The sequence below is a fragment of the Carcharhinus amblyrhynchos genome, chromosome 25, assembly GCF_965287045.1.
Source record: "Carcharhinus amblyrhynchos chromosome 25, sCarAmb.v2.hapA, whole genome shotgun sequence".
Classification (NCBI taxonomy): domain Eukaryota; kingdom Metazoa; phylum Chordata; class Chondrichthyes; order Carcharhiniformes; family Carcharhinidae; genus Carcharhinus; species Carcharhinus amblyrhynchos.
Window position 1 is genome coordinate 21,244,207 of NC_137348.1, and position 25,966 is coordinate 21,270,172.

General features: G+C 41.7%; 1 protein-coding gene across 1 annotated transcript in view; it reads left to right on the forward strand.

The window, feature by feature from the left end:
* The first annotated feature begins 1,873 nt into the window (after positions 1 to 1,873).
* psmb7 (proteasome 20S subunit beta 7) overlaps positions 1,874 to 25,966 on the forward strand; it is a 64,940-nt gene continuing 40,847 nt past the window's right edge. Inside the window, exons 1-5 of the mRNA XM_080212077.1 lie at positions 1,874 to 1,989; positions 4,791 to 4,884; positions 10,565 to 10,662; positions 12,025 to 12,165; positions 20,817 to 20,932. Coding sequence (XP_080068203.1) covers positions 1,928 to 1,989; positions 4,791 to 4,884; positions 10,565 to 10,662; positions 12,025 to 12,165; positions 20,817 to 20,932 — 511 coding nt within the window. The 5' untranslated portion in view covers positions 1,874 to 1,927. The remainder of the gene's footprint in view (positions 1,990 to 4,790; positions 4,885 to 10,564; positions 10,663 to 12,024; positions 12,166 to 20,816; positions 20,933 to 25,966) is intronic.

Genomic DNA, 25,966 nt, shown 5'->3' on the forward strand with positions numbered 1-25,966 from the left:
CCCCCCCTCTCTCTCTATCCCCCTCTCTCTCTAATCCCCCTCTCTCTCTCTCTCATCCCCCCTCTCATCTCTCATCCCCCTCTCTCTCTCTCTATCTCCCCCTCTCTCTCTATCCCCCTCTCTCTCTCTCTATATCCCCCTCTCTCTCTCTATCTCCCCTCTCTCTCTATATATATATCCCCCTCTCTCTCATATATATCCCCCTCTCTCTCTATATACATCCCCCTCTCTATATATATATCCTCTCTCTCTCTTATTCATCCCCCCTCTCTCTATATATACATCCCCCTCTCTCTATATATATATCCCCCTCTCTCTCTATATATATATCCCCTCTCTCTCTATATATATATCCCTCTCTCCTATATATATACCCCTCTCTCTCTATATATATATCCCCTCTCTCTCATATATATATCCCCCTCTCTCTCTATATATATATATCCCCCTCTCTCTCTTATATATATATCCCCCTCTCTCTCTATATATACACCCCCTCTCTCTCTATATATATATATCCCCCTCTCTCTATATATATATATAATCCCCCTCTCTCTCTATATATATATCCCTCTCTCCTCTATATATAATCCCCCTCTCTCCTCTCTATATATAATCCCCCTCTCTCTCTATATATACCCCCTTCTCTCTCTATATATATCCCCCTTTCTCTCTCTCTATATATATCCCCCCTCTCTCTCTATATCCATCCTCCCTCTCTCTCTCTATCCCCCCCTCTCTCTCTATCCCCCCTCTCTCTCTCTCTATCCCCCCTCTCTCTCTCTCTCTATCCCCCTCTCTCTCTCTCTCTATCCCCCCTCTCTCTCTCTCTCTACTCCACCCTCTCTCTCTCTCTCTATCCCCCCTCTCTCTCTCTCTCTATCCCCCCTCTCTCTCTCTCTCTATCCCCCCTCTCTCTCTAATCCCCCTCTCTCTCTATCCCCCCTCTCTCTCTAATCCCACCCTCTCTCTATCCCCCCCTCTCTCTCTCTCTATCCCCTCCCTCTCTCTCTCTCTATCCCCCCTCTCTCTCTCTCTATCCCCCCTCTCTCTCTAATCCCCCCTCTCTCTCTATCCCCCTCTCTCTCTCTATCCCCCTCTCTCTTCTCTATATCCCCCTCTCTCTCTCTCTAATCCCCCTCTCTCTCTATCTAATCCCCCTCTCTCTCTATATCCCTCTCTCTCTCTCTATATCCCCCTCTCTCTCTCTCTATTCCCTCTCTCTCTTATATCCCCTCTCTCTCTTATATCCCCTCTCTCTCTCTAATCCCCCCCTCTCTCTCTCTCTCTATCCCCCCTCTCTCTCTATCCCCCTCTCTCTCTCTCTCTATCCCCCTCTCTCTCTATATCCCCCTCTCTCTCTCTATATCCCCCTCTCTCTCTCTCTAATCCCCCTCTCTCTCTATATCCCCCCTCTCTCTCTATTCCCCCTCTCTCTATCCCCCCTCTCTCTCTCTATCCCCCTCTCTCTCTCTCTAATCCCCCCTCTCTCTCTATATCCCTCTCTCTCTCTCTATATCCCCCTCTCTCTCTCTCTATCCCCCCTCTCTCTCTTATATCCCCTCTCTCTCTTATATCCCCTCTCTCTCTCTAATCCCCCCCTCTCTCTCTCTCTCTATCCCCCCTCTCTCTCTATCCCCCTCTCTCTCTCTCTCTATCCCCCTCTCTCTCTATATCCCCCCTCTCTCTCTATATCCCCCTCTCTCTCTCTCTAATCCCCCCTCTCTCTCTCCCTCCCTCCCTCTCTCACTCACTCACTATATCTCTCTCTCTATCCCCCTCTCCTATCTCTCTCTCTCACACTATCCTTCTCCCTCCCTTTCTCTCTCTCTCTGTCTGTCTCTCCCCCATCCCCCGGAAGCAGTGACCCTCTCCCTCTTCCTCGCGGGTGAAGAGGATCCAGTTCCGGGCTCCCTCTCTTTCTAAGATGGCGTCTCTGAGACTCTGTCAGGAGCCAGTTGGTGGTTTCAGTTTCGACAATTGTCGGAGGTGAGTGCGGCTCTGAGTAACGGGCTTCCCGCTGCTCTCTGATTGTAATATTGTCTCGGAAAATACCCTCCAGACGGTTTCACCGGAAGATTTCGTTTTTTGAGGCCTTTAGACATCGTGTGAAGGCGATGATGACTTGCACATTGCCCTGATGTGGATGACTCATGTTTTACATTCATATACATTTTTTCTTTTAAAAGTTAATATTTTTACCCCAAAATCAAATATTTTAATGAATTCGTTTGGCTGCAGTACATTAATTGCATAGAAATGTTCAAACTTAACGAAATAGTATTTAACTTCGTTTTCATCTATTACGAAATAGAGATTAAACATTATTAAGTTCAATTTTTTACTTATTTCATTTGAATATTTGTTGACAAATCGTTTTATGTATTTCGATCTAATATCTTAAATAAATGAACTTAAATTATCAAACGTTTCCTGATAATGCTCCTCACGTATGGATCTATCAATGATCCCAGCTTTCTTTTTAATTGTTTTTCCCAGCAACTTATTTGGTTTAATTGCGAATGGCTTATAATCACTTAAAATAGAAATTCATTCGTTAACTCTTTGGTAATTAAAATTTATTTTATGGTGATCCAAAGGCAAATATTACATGTTAAATCATCTCAAACTGACATACTAGACCATAATTGGACATGGTAGTTTAATATTGTAACTATTCAAGTGATTCCCCCCCCCCCTCCCCCTGCCCCCACAAAGAAATTTTCAAGTTTGACAGTAGTTTTCAAATAGCTTGACTGATAAATAAAAAAGTTAAAGCGCAGATGCTGCATATCAGAAACAAAAACAAAACTACTTGGAAATCTCAGTTGGTCAGCCCGGTGAACAGACAGATTAATCTGTCGTCAGAGTTGACAGGAACGACACTTCTTATTTTAGTTAGAATGTGAAGTTGTACGAATGAAGTAGTGGCATGATGGGAAAATTGGTTAAGTATTTGGTTAAAAAAAAGGAACACTGACTCCGCATAACCTAAGACATGAATAAGACTGGAGAAGGTCAAGACCTGATAAGGCTGACTCCACATAACTTAGGGCTGGAGGAGTGAGGCGAGATAAGGTCAGAGTCACAGAACCCTCTATTACATCAGAAAACAAGATATGGTCAGAGATCACAGAACCTTTCTGTTCCTTCAAAGGACAAGATAATGATATTATTGATGAGACAGTGGGGTTTTGGAGGTCACCAGATCATAATACAATTAATGATGTATTACTGCTTGTATTACTAATTGAGCTCCTGAGGTCATGTAAGTTGAAAAGAAAAAGGTATAACTATTGAACTGACTCTTGTAGTTGGTGCGGTCTAGGGATAGAATCAGCAGTTTGTGCGGACTGCGCTCTGTTTCCAAGATTCTGCCATATACTGCATGCAGTCTTTTGGAAATAAAGATAAGTTATTTTGTTAGAACAAACTTTATTGAGTCTCTCTATCACAGTCAAGAAACAGGAAAAATTTCCACTACAACAAGATGCCGAATTTTGTCTGGGATCTGCTGATGCCTGAGTAGTTGATTGAAGCTGAGATTAGATCAACATTAAAGAGTAGGTGTGATTGATAGGAAGGAAATAAGAATAAAATGTTAAAGGAGCATATGCACATTGACTCCTGCTCACACAGGTTAAACACTAACCCTACCTGATTGGATCAAAGGGCTGTTTCTATATTGCAATTCTGTGTAGGTTGAATATTTTCTTATAAAATAACTGAAAACAATGCCACGAGAGATCTTCTATTTAAAATCTTCCGTATTTCAAAATAAAAATACTCAACTCATTAATTAAAACAAATTTCTTTGCTTGTCTTTTCTCTTCCTACTGTTGAGTGGCTGCCCAGCTACTGGATGCTCTCCAATCCGTCACACATTTGACCAATATTTACATGCGAACTGGAACATGTGCTGTCAGGCTTGTCAAGTGCTGAATGCATAATAGTTGAGTTTAATCTAGTTCGCAGCTGTTGCCCAGAATTGGATCACTGCAAATGATCAGCAACAGGGACCATGGAATCTGTAATCCATTCGACTCATTGAGTCTGCACTGATTTTCTGAAAGAGCACCTTACCCAGATTCACCCCTTTGCCCCATTACCATAACCCAGGCAATTTAGCATAGCCAATTCACCTAACCTGCGCATCTTTGGACTGAGGGGGGAAACTGGACCACCTGAAGGAAACCCATGCAGACATGGGGAGAAAATGCACACTCCACACAAACAGTCACCCAAGGCAGGAATTGAACCCAGGTGTCTGGCTCTGTGAGGCAGCAGTGCTAACCACTGTGCTGCTCTTGCCCTAGTTAATTTTTTTCCCCTTTAACGTAGGTCACTAAGGATAACTGTAATCTTAATTTCTGGCCAGCTAACTCAACACAGAGCAAGGATTGAATGTGGGATCTTATATTCCCAAGTGGATAATTAGGGCAGTGAGGGAAATACTCAGCATTGTTAAGCAGGTGGATGTCATTGACAGTTCTGCAGTAATATTCAAGTTAGTGGTTTTATGTACCTTAAATATTATTAGAAGCTGTATATATTTTTTCTTCCACCAACTTACTTTCTTTCAACTAATACATAATTGGCTGCAGTTAAAACATCCCATAGATCCTAACCCTAATCTGCAATGAAGAAGTTGTCTTGTATCACATAGTCTTGACTTTAGTTGCATGTGGTATGTGTAGAAAGTTCAGTTTGTTGATTTTAAATATGGTTTCATATGGTGGTATTTATAACCTTTTAAGAATCTTCAGTGATGTGTGTTTTGTTTGCTACAGGAATGCATTTCTTGAAGCTGAACTTACTAAGCAAGGTTTCAAAGTTCTCGAAGCAAGAAAAACTGGCACCACTATTGCTGGGGTTATATTCAAGGTATTATGTTTTAGCTAATTTTTTTGCTATGTCACAGGAATCATGAAGCTAAGAAAAAAATGGCTCTTTGAGCACCACTTTATTTCTCTAAGATTGTTTGAATGATGCACTTGACCTTGGCATTACAGTATTGACTATAAACAAACTACTTGTATTAGCTACAACTTTGTTATCAGAAAAAAGAAACCCAAGTAACATTATGACTTTAAAATTGCAGAGCTCAGCTGCCGCACACAAACTGCCGGTGTTTAAAACTACACGAAAGTAATGTGACTAGTCGGAAATAATTGGGCCATTCTACTCATTCTAATTTTTGCTGCCATTGATTTATTTTTTCTGAGATATATCTGATTTTACATCTCTAATGCAAAGGTCATATTCACATCAGTAATTAATGTAACTTTGTAAGAGTTTTGAACAGGGGAAAATCCATCGTTGATAGTCCAGAAATTAATTTATAGTGTGATGTTATCATACAAATAATACATTTGTTTCACAGCATTCATGCGGTAATTAAAATACGATCGTTAAAGAGATGTGCATTTATTTCAGAGGCAAATGGCCATTTCCTGGTTTAAGAACAGCTTCTGGTTGCATAAGAAGAACATACACAAAACTCAATCAGTAAACATCATATACTGTCAGGGGACAAATAGCAAGCCCTTAATTCCATGACAAACATGCTAAGGTTGCCAGATGTGCCCAGTATCTCATAATGGCATTCATGGTCCATGCATTTGTATTATTTGTAAAGATTTTAAGTACTGTGCTTGTGGTTATTTTGTTGGACCATGAATGCCATTATGAGATACTGTGCACATCTGGCAACCTTAGCATGTTTGTCATGGAATTAAGGGCTTGCTATTTGTCCCTTGACAGTATATGATGTTTACTGATTGAGTTTTGTGTATGTTCTTTTTATGCAACCAGAAGCTGTTCTTAAACCAGGAAATGGCCATTTGCCTCTGAAATAAATGCACATCTCTTTAACGATCGTATTTTAATTATCGCATGAATGCTGTGAAAACGAAGAGCATGTTGATGCCAATCTAATTTAGTCTGACTGCATTGGTGCAAGACCAATGTTGTACTTGGGTTTGTGTCATGTTCCTATTTCTTGTATCAAGAAAAAACTCTGCATGTTGCAGTACATTAACATCAAGATTAGCATACAATTCCTTAAAAACATTGAACTTACATTTGAACTCTATAGTGAAGTGTTGTACTTCCAAGCAGATAATTGGCTCATTTAAAGCACAGTCCGATAGCTTTCTGACTGAATAGTATCACTGAGAAATTCATAAGCTAAGATTCCTAAGCAGGTTAATTTCCGCTGATTGAAATCACTCAACAAATTTAGTTTGCTCATGAGATGTTTTTTGAGAAACACAATCAATTGAAAATCACATTTCTGTGGATTTTTTTAACCTGTATAGTCAGGTAGGATTAGATTAGGCTGGAGGTCATTGGTTAATTGGATCAGGTTGATTAGCCTTCCAGATATTGCACCATTAGTTATTTATAACTGCATAATTTTGTAAGGAGACTCAGAAGACACATTTTCAAGTTTCTTTGTGATGGCGATTTAGTGTAACAATGCAGTTCCTGGCATTGACCCCCTTGACAGCACATCCTGATGGTCAGAGAATGCAGCAAGTGGACCTGAAAAAGGAGTAAGAAATTAACTGGCATTCTTTAATTTCAGTTTTAAACATAAATTTAAATATTGCTTCTGCACCTTTCTTTTGAAGTGTTTCTTGAAATGATACATTTAAACAAAGCTGATTTTGAAGGAATGAGACACAAACTGACCATAGTACATTTGCTTGAATCAGAGAGACAAATAAAGTAATCTGTCCAGTGGGAAGGGCCCACAGCAAGAGGGCATGAATCTTAAAATTAGATCCATGCCACTCAGAAGTGAGATCAGGAGACATCTCAGTTTACGGTGGGCAGCAGAACCTCTGTCCCCCAGAAGATCATGAGTCTTTAATTAATTGATACTTGCAAGACTTGACAGTGATAGCTTTTTGTTAGGTATCTGGGATTTGGAACAAAGGTGGGTAAATGCAGTTGAGGTACAGATCAGCCATGTTCTAATTGAATGGAAGAATTGGGTCAAGGGGCTGAATAGGTTATTGCTGGTGCTAGAATCACCTTAATTTGGTAAGAATGTGCTTTCATTTCCCTCCCCCCACTCCCAGAATATCTACAGTTTAAATTATCATGGTGATTTAGCTATTAATTATCTTCTTCTGGATGCACAATACATAAATGTTTCAAGCCCTGACTTTTTTGTAAGAATGCATTTCAGCAGTAAGGCAATGGCCCAACATTTCCATAAGACTTGTGCTATTGTAATGAGCTATCTACATTGTGGGGCACATCTTACAGCACAAAAGAGCCAAGAAATTGTGGTTTAAGTGACTAATTTCCCAGGAATTTTGCATTGCTCACCAAAACAATGAATAATATATTATAATGGCACTGCTTCCCTTAAAATCAGTGGTGATCACAAATTTGCTATGAAGGTTGCTTTTTCACTGCTACCATTTTAAGAGCCCTTAAGTAACATTGCTTTTGGATTCATTTTATTTGTTAAAACAGTAATTTTTGATTTGATTTATTTTTATTGTGGCATGTATTAGTATACAGTGAAAAGTATTATTCTTGTGCACTACATAGACAATGCATACCGTTCATAGAGAAGGAAGGGAGTGCAGAATGTAGTGTTACAGTCATGGCACAGGTCTAGAGAAAGATCAATTTGGGCAAATGGTTGGTCCCACTGATTCAGTCACTTAAAGTCCATTTGAATGTACAACGGTGAGGTGGAGGAAAATTTTTAAACTTTTTATGCTGTTTAACTTTTTCTCAATGTATCACTCTAATGCAAGAATGATCAAGCACTCCCACTAAATTTAGATCAGTTTGAACATGCTTTTTTTCTGTCACTTTTTAAATAAGATTTAATTTCCAGGTGATGGGATTGAGTTAAGAGTTTAAAAGTTGCATTTTCTGACTCGGATGGTGACATTTACACTTCCAGAATCCCTATAGTGCAGAAGGAGACCGGAGACCATTCAACCCACTGAGTCCGCACCAATTCTCCAGCAGAGTGTCGTGCCCCTCAGCCCTATCCCCATAGCCCCACATATTTACCTTACCAATCCCCCTAACCTACACATCTTGGGACACTAACGGGCAATTTAGTATAGCCAATCCACCTAACCTGCACATCTTTGGACTGTGGGAGGAAATTGGAGCACCTGGAGGAAATCCACACAGACGGGGAAAATTTTGTTTGTCTTGTGCCAATATGCACGTAGCTTGGGTAATATCCAAATATTATGACTGTTGAGACTCTGCCTAGCTTCTAAGAACATAAGAAATAGGAGCAGGAGTAGGCCAAGTAGCCCTTTGAGCCTGCCCCGCCATTCAATAAGATCATGGCTGATCTGTCGTGGCTCAGTTCCACATTCCCGCCCTCTCCCCATAACCCTTAATCCCCTCTCTCATCAAAAACCCATCAACCCGCGTCTTAAAAATATTTAGCGAGGCAGCCTCCACCACTTCAACGGGCAGAGAATTCCAGAGATTCACCACCCTTTGAGTGAAGAAGTTCCTCCTCAACTCCGTTCTAAACCGCCCCCCCTTTATCTTGAGGCTATGCCCCCTAGTCCTACTATCCTTTCTGAGCGGGAAGAGTCTCTCCACCTCTATCCTATCCATCCCATTCATCATCTTATACGTCTCAATGAGATCTCCCCTCATTCTTCTAAACTCTAACGAGTACAAGCCTAATCTATTCAGCCTCTCCTCATAGCTCAACCCCCTCAACTCCGGCATCAGCCTAGTAAACCTCCTCTGCACTCCCACCAAGGCTAAAATATCCTTGCGTAAGTACGGCGCCCAGAACTGCACACAGTACTCCAGCTGCGGCCTCACCAATGCCCTATACAGCTGCAGCAAGACCTCCCTACTTTTATATTCAATCCCCCTCGCGATGAAGGCCAGCATCCCATTCGCCTTCCTGACCACCTGCTGCACCTGCAAGCTGGGTTTTTGCGACTCATGCACAAGGATCCTGAGGTCCCTCTGCACCGTCGCCTGCTGCAGTTTTTCTCCATGTAAGTGATAATCCTTCCTACCATTATTCCTACCAAAGTGGACAACCTCGCACTTGCCAACATTAAATTCCATTTGCCATTTCCTGGCCCATTCGCCCAGCCTATCTAGATCCTTCTGTAGACTCTCACCACCCTCCGCACAATTTGCCTTTCCACCAATTTTGGTGTCATCAGCAAATTTCGACACCCTACACTCGGTTCCCTCCTCCAGATCATCTATATAAATGGTAAATAGCTGAGGCCCCAGCACTGACCCCTGGGGGACTCCACTAGTCACCAACCGCCAATCCGAATAGCACCCATTGACCCCCACTCTCTGCCTCCTATTTGACAACCAGTCCTCCATCCACGCTAACACCCTACCCCCAACTCCATGCCCCCTGACCTTCTGTAATAACCTCTTGTGAGGTACCTTGTCAAACGCCTTCTGAAAATCCAGAAAGACCACATCCACCGGCTCTCCTCTATCCACTGCCCTAGACACATCCTCATAGAACTCCAGTAAATTTGTCAGACACGACTTCCCTTTAAGGAAACCGTGCTGCGTCTGCTCTATCAAGCAGTTCCCCTCAAGATGCCTCGCTATTTCCTCCTTGATGACGGATTCTAACATTTTACCTACAACAGACGTTAAACTAACAGGCCTATAATTCCCCGCCTTTTGCCTGGCACCCTTCTTAAATAACGGCGTAACATTAGCCGTTTTCCAATCTTCCGGCACTTCCCCGGAATCCAGCGACGTCTGGAAAATAACCACCAAGGCATCCACTATCACCTCCGCCAATGTTGAGACTGACATGGACCATGGCCACTGTATCCCCTTCCCACAGTAAGTTCCTCTCCAAACACTGACGTCTGGACTCTCGCTCTTTGCTGCGGAGAATCTCCCTTACTGTCCCCTACTACCACTACATTCCCTTGTGCTCCACCCACTTGAATAGCTTCCTGCACCATAGTGCCATGAGCAGCTTATCCACTCTGCCACCGAGAAGTCAGGACTTAAAATTGATTACTTTCCTACATAGCGATACAAATAAACTACATTAATGTTCTCAATGGTGGAGCGTCCAGATGTCATAGTTTACGGACACAAGGTAAACCTTTTAGGACTGAGTTGGGGAGAAACTTCTTCACCCAGGGAGTGGTAAGCTTGTGGAATTTGCTACCACAGAAAGCAGTTGTGGTCAAAACATTGTATGTTTTAAAGAAGGAGGTAGATATGGCTCTTAGAGTGAAGAGGATCAAAGGATATGGGGTGAAGGTAGGATCAGGCTATTGGGTTTGATGATCAGCCATGATCATAATGAATGGCACCGCTGGCTTGAAGGCCAAATGTCCTCCTCCTGCTGCTATATTCTATGTTTTTAAGATGAATATGGTTCATACTTTTCAAAGCCTTAAAATAAATCAGAAATTTACTTTGTTGAAAGTAGCTTCATTACGCTCTGGTTAAATAATTAATTTAAGTAAAATAACTTTGAAGTATGTTTTCAGAATATCCTGTCATGTTCAAGCAAATAATCTCAATTTTTTTTTACAATTTCTTTAAGGATGGAGTAATCCTGGGTGCTGATACAAGAGCAACTGAAGGCATGATTGTTGCTGATAAAAACTGCTCCAAGATTCACTACATTGCTCCTAATATTTAGTAAGTTATAAATAGAACCGTTGCAATATTATGGTGCATAGAATGAGACCATTCAGCCCATCATATCTGTACTGGCTGAAAAATGAATAACCAGCTGCATATTCTAACCACACCTTCCAGTACCTTGCCTGTAGTCTTGCAGGTTGCAGGTGCGTACCTAGGTACCTTTTAAATTCTGTCTCCACCACCAAACCAGTGAATTCCAGACACCCATCACCCACTGGATGAAGAAGTATATCCTCGTGTTCCCTCTAATCCTTCCACCAGGCAGCAAATTCCAGATACGCCCCTTGTGTTCCTTCTAATCCTTCTCCGAATCACTTTGTGTTTCCTGGTAATTGACCTCTATCGGGGGAATGGATCTTTCCTATTTGCTCTGTCTAGGCTCCTCATAATCTTGTACACCTCGATTAAGTCACCCCCTCAGTCTCCTTTGTTTGAAGGAAATTGGTTGATTTTCTCCCTCATCTCCACTTCTCCAACTGCTCCCCATATCTCTTGATTCCCTGAAAGATCAAAAATCCATTGATCTCAATCTTGAATCTGCTGAATGATGAAGCACCCCAACCCTCTGGAATAGAAAATTCCAGAGCTTCTCAATCCTTTGAGTACAGACATTTTTCTTCATCTCAGTCTTAAGTGGTAAACGTCTTATCCTTGGTCTGTGCTCACTTGCAGATTCCCCAGACAGGGAAACAACAACTCAGCATAGGACACTATTATTTAATTAAGATAAAGTCAGAATATATGACTTAATGGAACTGAATTGTGGTCCAATTGTCCAGCAGCCATTAACCCTGCCTCACTTAGTTTTGACTCCTTACGTGCAACTTTGTAAGAGGTCAGCTGGCAGCATTCTTCTTTGCGTCTGAAGGCTATGGGTTCAAGTCCCAGTTCAGAGATTTGTGGACATAATCCAGTTTGATACTTCAGTGGAGTTGCATTCTTGGATGTGTTGCCTTTTTGATGTGACATTATACAGAGCCTTATCTCAGATGAGAGCAAAAGACTCCTTGGCACCATTTGAAGAAGACTAGATGAGTTATTCTGTGTATTGTGGTCCAGTATTTATCACTGAAGCAGGGTATCTCATCTTTATTTTGCTGCAAATGCAATTTCCTTCCATTTTTCTTAACTGTCTTGCTTTTTTTTTGTTCTTTCTCTTACCTGTCCATCTACTAGGTGGCTTAATGTGGTGAAATTTTGAAGTCCTTGCTTACTATTGACACTGTTCACTATGTATAAAATAAATAATTAACTGACTGGGTAGGGCCACAAGCAATTATTAGTAGCGCTTAAAATCATAGCATTTTATTTCACTTGAGAATTCCAACTGGCTGCGATTTCTGTAATCCTCTTTAGTTGCTGTGGTGCTGGTACTGCTGCAGACACAGAGATGACCACTCAACTGATCTCATCCAATCTGGAGCTACATTCTTTATCCACAGGACGTCTTGCACGTGTAGCTACTGCAAATCGCATGCTGAAGCAAATGCTTTTCAGGTAAATAAAACTTGATGCAATTGCAATTAATGTTTAAATTGCCCAATTTTCTCATAACTTACAATTCAGCTTTCTAACAGGCTGAGAATTTCTGTAATTCCGTTGGGATTTATGTGGCATTCACCTTAAACTGCTGTTGCTAATTGGCAGTCTCCACTTCAGCAGCAATCTGATAAGTATGTGAGCTGCTGCCTCCAGAGGCTCCAGCACCTCACTAATGGTGGTTTTCATGATACTTGCAGAAGCAATGGCTGCCAGCAATACAGATGTTGCTGCTGGAGGGTCACTTAGCCCTGTTGTCTGCTGGCCAATAGGCTGAGAGGCTTTGACTGTCCATGCAGACCAGAATGTGTTTTTGTGATCATTAGCCTTCACGTGTTGTAACCCATAAAATCTTGCTGTGGAATCCACTATGCGTTAGAAACGGGATGGTTTGTACAATGAAATCCTGAGGTAATATTGCAGACGTGTTTCTTCTTATTGTTCTGTAATACAAAGATGCTACTAAACAAAAACTGGCTTTTGGAATCATGTCAAAAGTATAAACTTTACGGGTGTGTTTGTAACTTTGTTTTTCTGAATCTGCTCCAGATAAGCACCTATAACTTCTTTACTGTCAGACTAAATCCTATGAACTTATTGAGTTATACATTTATTGTAGGTAGCAGTGCAAAGCAAACAATAGGGAATTGGCAGCTCATTTTGCACACATTCTGACTTTTCTGAGAATTCCTACCCCAGTTAATACTGCAGCCAATATATATTAATTTCTGGCATCCGGCAGAGGTTACCTCAGCGGTTGCTGGGGAAGTCTAACCCAGCTGTCTGTCTTGTACATGGTGGTTATTGGGTGTGAGGGTTATAAGGGAACCAATCATTTGTCTTAAGAGCAGGCTATATGTACCTTTCCAGTTATACCATTGCCATTTCGATGGAGCTGCATCTCATCACTTGCCCTGATGTGCAGGAGAATGGACTGGAGAAGTTCAGCTATGTGATTGACGTCCTGGTTAAAAAGCAAAATAATGCAGATGCTGGAGTCTAAATAGAAATACAAGGGGCAGGAATTTCTGGCCGCGCTCACCCCAAAACTGGAAAATTCCACCTGAGGTCAATAGAGCTTTGCATGGTCCACTCCCTGCTGGCTACGATTCCCGTGGTGGGTGGGATGGGAAAATTCTTCCCAAGATGTTGGAAGTACTCAGCGTGTCTGCTAGCATCTGTGGAGGGTAAACAAAGTTAATGTTTCAGATCATGCCCTTTTATCAGAACCGGGTCATAAGCTGAACTGTTAACTCTGTTTCTCTCTCCATCGATGCTGCCATACCTGCTGAGTATTTCCAGCATGTTCTGTTATTTTTTATCCCCTATTCATGTGGTTCACCAGTCTTTGCAAAGTAACACAGCTGTTTGAGCCTAGAAACTGAATGCTGTCAGTTTTTGTAGCTTTTATCAAAGTTGAAAGAATTGGTGGAACAGATTCTTGATGTGAAGGTCTGGCTGCAGCAAGCAACTTTCTTTTGAAGACTCTGAAATCAGCATCCCTGACCTTGGCCAAATACCTCCTGAGCTTCATTGCCTTTACCCCCTACTCCTGTTCGTGTGTGCTGAAATGTTCAACTGATGCTTTGCTATGAAAACCATCAATAGTTACAAATTCTGTGCTGGTGCTTTGGAGGAAATAAACTGAATATTTGGCACTGTGTATAACAAGAGATTGATCTAAAAGTATCCAATTTCCACCTCCAGTCAAGACAAAATGTCCACCTCTTGCTCTTTAGAATTTACTTTGTTTTGACATTATTTTGCTCCAAATTGTGCTGCTTTTAATTTCTCTGCCTGCAAAGAACCATGCAAATACAGAGCAAGAGTCGGCCACTTAGCCCCTTGAGTCTGTTTCGCTATTCAACAAGGTCATGGCTGATCTGATTGTAACCTCAACCCCACATTTCTGCCTACCCTTCTAAGTCTGCCTTAAAAATATTCAAATATCCCCCAGTTTTAGATCCTCCAACGGGAGGAAACATCCTCTCTACGTTCATCCTGTCAATGCCCTTCAGGATTGTAATGGTTTCCATCCAGTTGCTTCTTATTCTTCTGAGCTCTAGTGGATACAACCTAACTTCTCCAACCTTTCCCTATAAGACAACCAACTCATTCCTGGTATTAGTCTAGTAAATCTTCTCTGGGCTGTTTCTAATACATTTATACCTTTAAATAAGGAGAACGATAATGTACACAATCCTCCAGCTGTGGTCTCCATCCGTGCCTAGAACTTATCTGCCCATCCTTTTTCAATTTCCGTATTGCAAACTTCACCACCAATGATTTATATGAACAAGGAAGATCCCAGCATTGATCCCTGAGGTTAATACCCTCACCATATGATTTGAACAAACATTTATATTTTGCTTTCTGTCCCTCATCTAAACCTGTACCCACGTGGCTGCAATTCCTTAATACCATATACCTTAACAGTCTCTTGGTATTTTATCAACCAACTTCTGAAAAATTATACGTTCAACATTATTGTACCTGAAGAGTCTTTGCTTTCCTCTAAAGATCCAATTAAATTAGTCAAGCGTGGCCTGCCCTTTACAAACTAATGCTAACTATACCTGAATAATCTGCTTTTGGAACTGTTAATGAACTTTGTCCTATAACTGAGAACAGATTAATTGGCCCATAGTTTATTTGTCTTCTACTTTTTTCTTGAGCAGTGTTGTAACTGTTGCTACCCCCCTGGTCCTTTGGCATAAAAACCATTTCTTAAAACTATCCAACCAAACTTCCTTTATTGTTTTGTGCCAGGTGAGCTTGGTAAATTTCTATTTCTTTTATTTGTTCTTGCAGAGTAAGCAAAATGGAAGATCACATTTATTTTCATTGCTCGTCTGTGTTTGTTCAGAGAAGGTGCTGATGAACCCTTTTCAGCACACTGAACCAATACCTTTTGGGGAAGGGAGCCTCAACCTCGGTCTGCTTTGGCTGCTCATGCCTCCGGCTCCACATTATAAAGTTGACTCCTGATGCCTCCTTTCGCCTAAAAAGCCATTCAGCTGAAAAAAACATATTTATTTTGTCTCAACATCTCTTGGGTAGGAGCATCCTTTTGAATATTTATCTACAGGTTTTGACCAATATTCCTCCTGAACTGCACAGCCATGCAATAACTGGAAATTCTCATGCACACTACACACAAGTAGGCCCCTTTAAGATATTGCACATGGATAGCCATGCAAACAAATTTAAAAGGCTTGTGCACTTCAGTGAACAGCCACGTACAACAAAATAAGTTAGAAGTGATGTTGGTAGTGATCCATAGTCTTATACTCCAGCTTTCATTCTTCTCTGTAAAAAGTAATGCAAAACGCATCTCGATTGTTCTCTCAGTCTGAAGTGGTAGATAGCCTACATGGCCTCTAAGTGATGACCTCCTTTTCTTTCTTATGCCCTTTTTAAAAAAAAGCTTGGTACTTCCCTTTTATGTTAACCACCAATTTGCTTTCATATGCTCATTTTAACATACCTAATCTTATTTTGATTATACTTTTAACATCAGTATTCCCTTTAAGCTACCCAAAAGACAAGTCATGCACAAGTTAGCCCTTTACATTACTGTATATAGCTGAAAATTTAAACAAATTACCAATGCTCTGCAAACTATTGAAAGGAATGTTATTTAATATCTTCATATTGTCATCATTTTCTTTCTCTGTTATTCTCCCGTATCAATTAATTTATTTTTAAAATTATCTCGTTTTGCTGTAAACCACTTACTCCTGTCTTTTTAATGCCCCTTTTGCTCTTTGTCAGATTACAGTACGTCTTGTATTGAAATCTTGCGACCCTAAGGGGCAAATTAGCATGGCCAACCCACCTAACGTCCACATTCCTTGGAATATGGTAGGAAACAGGAGCCCATGTAAACATAGGAAGGATGTGCAAACTCCAGGCAGTCACCTAAAGCTGGGATCGAACTTGGGTCCCTGGAGTTGTGAGGCAGCAGTGCTAACCACTGTGCCACTGTCCTACCCCAGTTTTCAGCATAAATCTAACTTGAGTTTCAGATACAAGCCCAGTTGCTCTGCCTTTGCATTATTTAGTTGTCCTGCATGGCTTCCCGTTTTTAATTTTCATGCCGTTGGTGCTGCTGACAAGGCCAATGATTAATGCCCAACATTAGTTGTCCAGATGAGGACAATTTTCTTGAATTGCTGCAGGAGCAAATGTTGTAGTGATTCGATACAAATGTAACTTGCTGGGCCACTTCAGAGGGCAACTGTGAGTCAACATTGGTGCAGAGTTAGAGTCAGATACAAGTCCGAACGTGTAAAGTTGGCTGGTTTCCTTCCCTAATTAGTGACCAATTGGGTTTTTACAACAATCCAACATCTTAATGGCCACTTTTTTCTCAAAACTGGCATTTATTTTCAGATTCTTTAAAAACTGAATTAAAATTTTCAAGTGGCCCTGGTGGGATTTGAACTCACCAGTTTTTTGGATGATCGAATCTTTGGATTATTAGTCCAGTAGCATTGCCACTAAATTAACATTATCCCTCTAAATCTGATTTGGCTTTACTTCTGTTATCAGTTACACAGCGTGCAAATTTAGTAAACAGCTCTGGATGCATTCAAAGAATCCCAGCCTATTTTACCACAATCTTCTTTTAGCCTGGGGGCTATAATCATCAAGGGCTTTAACCATCATAACTATTACTGCTATACACCCATCTAAATTGTCTACAACTTCCACTGTTAAATAGTCTATAATGTGTTCGCTTAAAATTTCTTAGACCCTGAGAATCACCATCAATTAAAATGTTATATGACTGAAATTTTGTCTTTAATCAGCAAGTGTATCCATTCAAAATTCTTGTTTCATCTTTGTCTTTTTCTTTCCTTTAACGTTATGGAGCTGATCCACTATTTTCTGGTCCAATTCAGTCTGCTTATCTATTCAAATTTATTTTTTGTCTCGAAGGCATTGAGTTGTCCATTAATCAATTGGACAAACTAAGTTGCAAAATAGGAATTTAGTATTTAAAATCTCTAACCTCAATTAATTCAAATGAGGCAGGTTTGAATTCAAAACTGGAAATAGTCACTTGAAAGGCAACATCTGCAGATGGAAAAATGAGGTAACATTTACATAAGAACATAAGAAATAGGAGCAGGAGTAGGCCATCTAGCCCTTCGAGCCTGCCCCGCCATTCAATAAGATCATGGCTGATCTGTCGTGGCTCAGTTCCACTTTCCCGCCCTCTCCCCATAACCCTTAATCCCCTCTTTTATCAAGAACCCATCAACCCGCTTCTTAAAAATATTTAGCGAGGCAGCCTCCACCACTTCAACGGGCAGAGAATTCCAGAGATTCACCACCCTTTGAGTGAAGAAGTTCCTCCTCAACTCCGTTCTAAACCGCCTCCCCTTTATCTTGAGGCTGTGCCCCCTAGTCCTACTGTCTTTTTTGAGCGGGAAGAGTCTCTCCACCTCTATCCTATCCATCCCATTCATCATCTTATACGTCTCAATGAGATCTCCCCTCATTCTTCTAAACTCTAACGAGTACAAGCCTAGTTTATTCAGCCTCTCCTCATAGCTCAACCCCCTCAACTCCGGTATCAGCCTAGTAAACCTCCTCTGCACTCCCTCCAGGGCCAAAATATCCTTGCGCAGGTGCGGCGCCCAAAACTGCACACAGTACTCCAGCTGCGGCCTCACCAATGCCCTATACAGCTGCAGCAAGACCTCCCTACTTTTATATTCAATCCCCCTCGCTATGAAGGCCAGCATCCCATTCGCCTTCCTGACCACCTGCTGCACCTGCAGGCTGGGTTTTTGCGACTCATGCACAAGGACCCCGAGGTCCCTCTGCACCGTCGCCTGCTGCAGTTTTTCGCCACGTAAGTAATAGTCCTTCCTACCATTCTTCCTACCAAAGTGGACCACCTCACACTTGCCAACATTAAATTCCATTTGCCATTTCCTGGCCCATTCGCCCAGCCTATCTAGATCCTTCTGCAGACTCTCCACACCCTCCGCACAATTTGCCTTTCCCCCAATCCTGGTGTCATCAGCAAATTTCGACACCCTGCACTCGGTTCCCTCCTCCAGATCATCTATATAAATGGTAAATAGCTGAGGCCCCAGCACCGACCCCTGGGGCACCCCACTAGTCACCAACCGCCAATCCGAATAGCACCCATTGACCCCCACTCTCTGCCTCCTATTTGACAACCAATCCTCTATCCACGCTAACACCCTACCCCCAACTCCATGTCCCCTGACCTTCTGCAATAACCTCTTGTGAGGTACCTTGTCAAACGCCTTCTGAAAATCCAGAAAGACCACATCCACCGGCTCTCCTCTATCCACTGCCCTAGACACATCCTCATAGAACTCCAGTAAATTTGTCAGACACGACTTCCCTTTAATGAAACCGTGTTGCGTCTGCCCTATCAAGCAATTCCCTTCAAGATGCCTCGCAATTTCCTCCTTAATGACGGATTCCAACATTTTACCTACCACAGACGTTAAACTAACCGGCCTATAATTCCCCGCCTTTTGCCTGGCACCCTTCTTAAACAACGGCGTAACATTAGCCGTTTTCCAATCTTCCGGCACTTCCCCGGAATCCAGCGACGTCTGGAAAATAACCACCAAGGCATCCACTATAACCTCCGCCATTTCTTTCAGAACCCTCGGATGCATTCCATCCGGTCCTGGGGACTTGTCCACAATCAGCCCCTCCAGTCTGTCGAGCACCACCTCTCTAGTAACAGTAATGTCATTAAGACCCTCCAGTCCTACCACCTTTCCATCGCTAACACCCGGCAAATTATTCACGTCCTCCTCCGTGAAGACAGAAACAAAAAAGTTATTCAATACCTTAGCCATATCCCCATCCCCTACCACTAGGTCCCCTTTCTCATCCTCTAAAGGACCAACGTTCACCCTAGCCAGCCTCTTCCTTTTTATATATTTATAAAAACTCTTGCTATCCTTTTTTATATTAAGCGCTAGCCCAGCTTCATAGCTTCTCCTACCCTCCTTTATCAACTTCTTTGTCAATCTTTGTTGACATTTAAACCTTTCCCAATCCTCTTCTCGCCCACTGCTCTTAGCTACTCTAAATTCCTCCGCTTTTAATTTAACACTTTCCTTCACCTCCTTCGTTATCCACGGCTTATTACCTCTCCTCCTACTGTCCTTTTTGACCATCGGAATAAATTTCTGCTGAGCACCAAGAAAGATCTCCTTAAAGATCCTCCACTGCTCCTCAGCAGACCTACCTTCCAACGCGCTCCCCCAGTCCACATTCGCCAATTCTTCTCTCATCCTACCATACTCCCCTCTATTCAAACAAAGGACGCGTGTCCGGGAACCCACTTTCTCCTCCTCCATCTGCAACAGAAACTCCACCATGCAATGATCACTCTCTCCAAGAGGATCCTTCACCGCAAGGTCCCTAATTCTACCCGCCTCATTACATAGCACCAGATCCAAGATAGCTCGCTCCCTCGTCGGCTCCAACACACACTGTTCAAGGAAATTATCCCGGCAGCATTCCAAGAACTCCTCCTCGAGCCCACCTCGTCCAACATGGGTCGACCAATCAATATGCAGATTGAAATCTCCCATAACTACTGCCGTCCCATTCCTGCACGTTGCACTTATTTGCGCGTTAACAGCCCACCCCACCTCCAGATCATTATTTGGGGGCCTATAGACGACACCCACCAGCGTCTTCCTCCCTTTGCTGTTCCTAATCTCCACCCACAACGATTCCACTTTCTGCTCTTTGGCTCCGATATCATCCCTTGCTACCACCGTGATACTATCCTTAATCAGCAGAGCTACGCCACCCCCTCTTTCCTCCTGCCTATCCTTCTGAAATGTTAACTCCATTCATTTCTTCATCGATGCTGTGTGACCTGCTGAGTGTTTTCAGCATCTTTAGTTTCAGATTTCCCACAACCTATGGTATTTTGCTTTTTAATTAAGAGCAGACAACTTAACTAACGTGTCACTTCTAATTTGTGTTTAGATCAGGGGAAACATATATTGGGTTTGTAAGTTCAACTGCATCACATTAAACAAAAAATGTCTAATTTTGATAGTGTAGCAGGCTACAATCAAAGTATGGAATATATGCATGATGTTTGATTTCAGTAGGGGAGCCAGGAAGGAATAAGTATTCCAACGCTCTGATTTAATTCTGATAAATAACTAAACTGATGATAAATTGCACATATGAATCATCACTGTTGTGGGTTTGAGGTATAGGTTGAAGATTTTGATCTCTTTGAGTTCCTGATCTTGGATGAAACAGCAAATGTAGGGTGCTTCCCCTACAAGTGGAGAAAGCTCAAAATCTGTGCATCTTCTAGAAGGACTTCAGCAGAGTGCCATTGAAAACTTGTGAATTATTTCCTTGTCTTTCTTTCTTAAGTATTATGTGTACAGAAAACAATTGAAAATCATATCGGTGTTGCTTTTGTATTTTCATCCACGTTTAGAGCCTTTTCCTGCATGTATGTGATATATTATGAGCAGATATGTTTGGTCAAATTGGAATCATCAACTGTCCTCCATGCATCTATCTCTACTAACAAATAAATAATCTGTGTCTCTTTCCTGAACTAGATATCAAGGCTACATTGGTGCAGCACTAGTACTTGGTGGCATAGACTGTACTGGCCCCCATTTGTACAGTATTTATCCACATGGATCAACTGACACATTACCTTATGTAACTATGGGTGAGTAACTTTTTTATTTACAATCACTCAACATTCTTTGCTTGAAGAAATGAAAAGGGAATAGAAAATTACACAGGATTAAGGTCCACTAACATCTTAGAATGATCAATTGAATATTGTTTTACTAACACACTATTTTTGAACCAGCACTGTCCGTTGGATGCATTGATTTTGAAATACAGTTTTAATTTTACAGAATCCTGTAGATTTTAGAAAGATCCCTCCGATGGGAAGATAACAAATGTAACCCCACGCGGTCAAGAGAGGAGCAAGAGATAAAATAGGGGCCTGTACAGCAGTTGACCTGACATCAATGGAAGATGCCAGAATCTATTATTAGGAATGGAGTAACAGGGTACTTGGAGAATACTTTGCAATTGGGTGGAGTCAAATTTGCTTTATAATATGGAAATCACACTAGACAAATCTGATTATAGATTTTTTGGAGAGTTTAATTAGCAGCGTAGATAAGGGGAAACAATCATTGTAGTATATTTGGATATTGAAAAAACACCTGGAACCACATGAGTTTATTACACAAAATTAGGATTCATGAGAGAGAGATAATATCTTAGCTTGGAGTGAGAATTGGTCTGGGGATGGAACAGAAAGCAGGAATAAATGGGTAATTTTTGGCTTTGCGGGCTGTAACCAATGGGGTACCGTAAGGGTCAGTGCTATATAGATTTGTATCGAACACTTGGGCGAGGAGCCAGATTATAACGTTTGTTAGATTGGGGAGTAAACTGTGAGGAGGGCACAAAAGAAGTCCCTAAGGTTAAGAGTTTGGGCTAGGACATGGCCATTTAACTACACCAGAAAAATGTGAAATTATCCATTTTGATAGGAAAATTTGAAGAACAATTTTTCTTTGAAGATTAGAGACTGGGAAATGGTTCCTCAGGATACCCGTTTACACAAATCAAGAAAGTTAACATGCGGGCGCAGCAATCAATTGAGCATGCAAGTGTCATGTTAAATTTATTACAGAGGAATTGGTGTGTACGCATAAAGAAGTATTACTACAATTGTATAGAATCTTGCTGAGACCACACCTGGAGGACTGGTCTTCCGACCTAACGAAGGAAATACATTTGCCTTGGAGGGAGTCACCAGACTGCTTCCTGGAATGAGGGAATTTTTCTTTAAGGAGATTGAATAGACCAGGCATTTATTCCCAAGAATTCAGAAAATGAGAAGTGATTTTAAGGGGCTAGATAGGGTAAATCCTGGGAGGTTGATTCCCCCTTGCTGGAGGGTGGAACTGGGATCACAGTTTTGAAATACGATTGGCCACTTAGGAACTGAGCTATGGAGGTATTCCTTTATTGAAAGGATTGTGAATTTTCATGTACAGTTCAGTTTCTTCACAAAATTGCACCCCGCGAATGCAAGAATGTCAGATCATCAAACTCCCTTGAAGAATACATAAACTTGTAGTATATCATAATTGGTGTTTTTAACACTGAAGCAAGTTGAGCCTTATGTAACATAATTTATTTATTAGCTGTACCACTGTGAATTTTGCAGTCCCCTTACAGCTTACAACCATTGCTAATAAAATGTACAGAATCTAACTGCACATCCCAGGTTTACATAAATAAAATAGTACATGAAGCTTGGTAGTACAAGCTCCAAACCTAAATTATTTTCTGCTTTGCTTTTAAGCCTATATGTTGCATTTTTAAAATGTAGTTCAAATGGTGGTAGAATGCTTTAGAAGCCAGTAGGTGGTGCCATTGCATTAAAATTGAGCTCCAGATTGTGTATTAAGAAGCTTCTTAAAAATCTGAAGGCTTTATATAAAATAATTGATTTGAAAGTTGCGTGTACAACTGTTATAATGTAATTTGCTGTGCAGAGGTTTTAGTTGCCTCTTAAGATGCATCATATCTTCAAATTCTATTCAGACACAGCCACTAAATTTTATTATATAAAATGCATTGCTCTTTTGTATTTTAAATAGGTCAGATATGATGGTAATTGAGAATGCTGTCAGCTGCTTTCTACAATCTATTGTTGACTGACCCTGTTTTTAAAAAAAACTATTTTATTTGCTCTTGACGTAACATACTTAAGTGGGGAAGGTCTGTGTTGGGGTGTGGGGGGGGGGGAGTATATAGAGTCATCTTTGTATTTGCGTATGCACTTTTGAAAAGATGTAAAATCTTCAACCAGCATGATTTCTCGTCATCCATGTACAATACTACTCCTGAGCTGCTGGCCTTTTGCTGCTCCCATTGTCAATCTCATGAGAGTTTCTGTCAAAGAAAAGCATCAAACAGTGACATAGCTGTTTTTCTGGCTGTGAATTTGTTTTCTAAATTCTTACACTATTTCATTAAAAATATTCAATGTATAATCAAGTCTGACATTAACAAAGGCAATTGCAGAATGGAATATTCTATTTAATGCTTTGTTTTCCGTTCCTAATCGTTAAGAACATCCACTGGTGAAAAATTACTTTTTTTTCTCCCCCAGAGAGATTTCCTTTCGGAAAGCAGATGTAGTATACTCACACCAGTGACTGGTATTTTAACTAAGTGTGCCACTGTATTTGAGATTGGTATAATTTTCAAACTGGATGAAATAAAATTCTGCTTTTATACAGTGAATAAATAGGACAGAGAAGCTATTGCATACCAGGCTCCTCTTAACCGTGCGCTTCTCAGCCTGTCAACATTTGCTAATCCTGCTATTTTTTAAATAATTAAGTTGCATGTTATAATATCTGTTGTATTAAATCTACTGTTACTCTGTCTGACAAATTTACTGGAGTTCTATGAGGATGTGTCTAGGGCGGTGGATGTGGTCTGTCTTGATTTTCAGAAGGCGTTTGACAAGGTACCTCACAAGAGGTTATTGCAGAAGGTCAGGGGGCATGGAGTTGGGGGTAGGGTGTTAGCGTGGATGGAGGACTGGTTGTCAAATAGGAGGCAGAGAGTGGGGGTCAATGGGTGCTATTCGGATTGGCGGATGGTGACTAGTGGAGTGCCCCAGGGGTCGGTGCTGAGGCCTCAGCTATTTACCATTTATATAGATGATCTGGAGGAGGGAACCGAGTGTAGGGTGTCGAAATTTGCTGATGACACCAAAATTGGTGGAAAGGCAAATTGTGCGGAGGGTGTGGAGAGTCTACAGAAGGATCTAGATAGGCTGGGCGAATGGGCCAGGAAATGGCAAATGGAATTTAATGTTGGCAAGTGCGAGGTGGTCCACTTTGGTAGGAATAATGGTAGGAAGGATTATTACTTACATGGAGAAAAACTGCAGCAGGCGACGGTGCAGAGGGACCTCAGGATCCTTGTGCATGAGTCGCAAAAACCCAGCTTGCAGGTGCAGCAGGTGGTCAGGAAGGCGAATGGGATGCTGGCCTTCATCGCGAGGGGGATTGAATATAAAAGTAGGGAGGTCTTGCTGCGGCTGTATAGGGCATTGGTGAGGCCGCAGCTGGAGTACTGTGTGCAGTTTTGGGCGCCGTACTTACGCAAGGATATTTTGGCCTTGGAGGGAGTGCAGAGGAGGTTTACTAGGCTGATGCCGGAATTGAGGGGGTTGAGCTATGAGGAGAGGCTGAATAAATTAGGCTTGTACTCGTTAGAGTTTAGAAGAATGAGGGGAGATCTCGTTGAGATGTATAAGATGATGAATGGGATGGATAGGATAGAGGTGGAGAGACTCTTCCCGCTCAGAAAGGATAGTAGGACTAGGGGGCACAGCCTCAAGATAAAGGGGGGGCGGTTTAGAACGGAGTTGAGGAGGAACTTCTTCACTCAAAGGGTGGTGAATCTCTGGAATTCTCTGCCCGTTGAAGTGGTGGAGGCTACCTCGCTAAATATTTTTAAGAAGCGGGTTGATGGGTTTTTGATAAGAGAGGGGATTAAGGGTTATGGGGAGAGGGCGGGAATGTGGAACTGAGCCAAGACAGATCAGCCATGATCTTATTGAATGGCGGGGCAGGCTTGAAGGGCTAGTTGGCCTACTGCTCCTATTTCTTATGTTCTTATGTTCTATAGGAAGAATGTGCCAGAAGCTTTTGAAAAGTATATTTGGATTACTTCTTAGGTTTTGCACTGCCCAATACTTTATGTTTGAAGTTGTAGAGACATTCATTTTTGAACAAATGCAATTCTCTTCCCTTTCACATACTGAGAAGATTTATTTGCTTTTGCATCCCTCTTTCTTGAGTACTACTCGATCATTTACATCCCCATCTTTTGTTAAATCTAGTTTTTTCGCGAGCTGAAAATCCTCTGCCATTAAGCCAGATTCTTGCCACTAGATAGCTGTGTAATTGTTGTGTTTCCATCCAATTAGGCTGCATTACATGACATCAAATCAGTTGGTATAGTATTGATTTGGCAATATCTTTTTCTATATATCACTGAGATGTGAAGTTGGAGAGAGCTCTGGCTTTTACATGCTTGTTCATAGTTCAACTTTCAGATGGAACAATTTAAATTTATTGGGCAAAATTTTCCTTTTTTTTAAGTGCTGGACCAGATGAGGGACCTGGTGTGCAGCCTGTTAGCTGCATGGTCAGCTTTTCTCTCCACATTTTCCAATAGTTAGTTAACAGAAAAATACTGGGAGTGCATCTTAGGTCATCATGTTGGCGGCAGGGCGGGACCTGAGAGAGCTAGCAACTTCTAAAGAAAATGTCCCCCTATGGAGATATCCACCATCATTCCTTGGGGAACCCTGCATCGACCATGGACCTCCCCAATTGAAGCCTCACTCCCTGGCATTGCCTCCTGAGGGCTGTGCAAGGTACTGTCTGGGCATATCCTTACTACCCTGGAGGTCATACATAGCTATGTACACCTGGCGGTTCCTTTTGCCTGGTTCACATCACTCCAGACCTGTTGTAAACCTCGCCAGCATGACATCAGATTGGTGAGGGGGAATTCCTAATATGGGGTCATAATACAGAAGGGAAGCCTCCTAATTATATTTACATGAGGTTCCCGGCTTTCCTGGGTGGGAACCTCGTTATGTCACTAGCTGGGAGGGGCAGGAAGATCTGAAAATGAG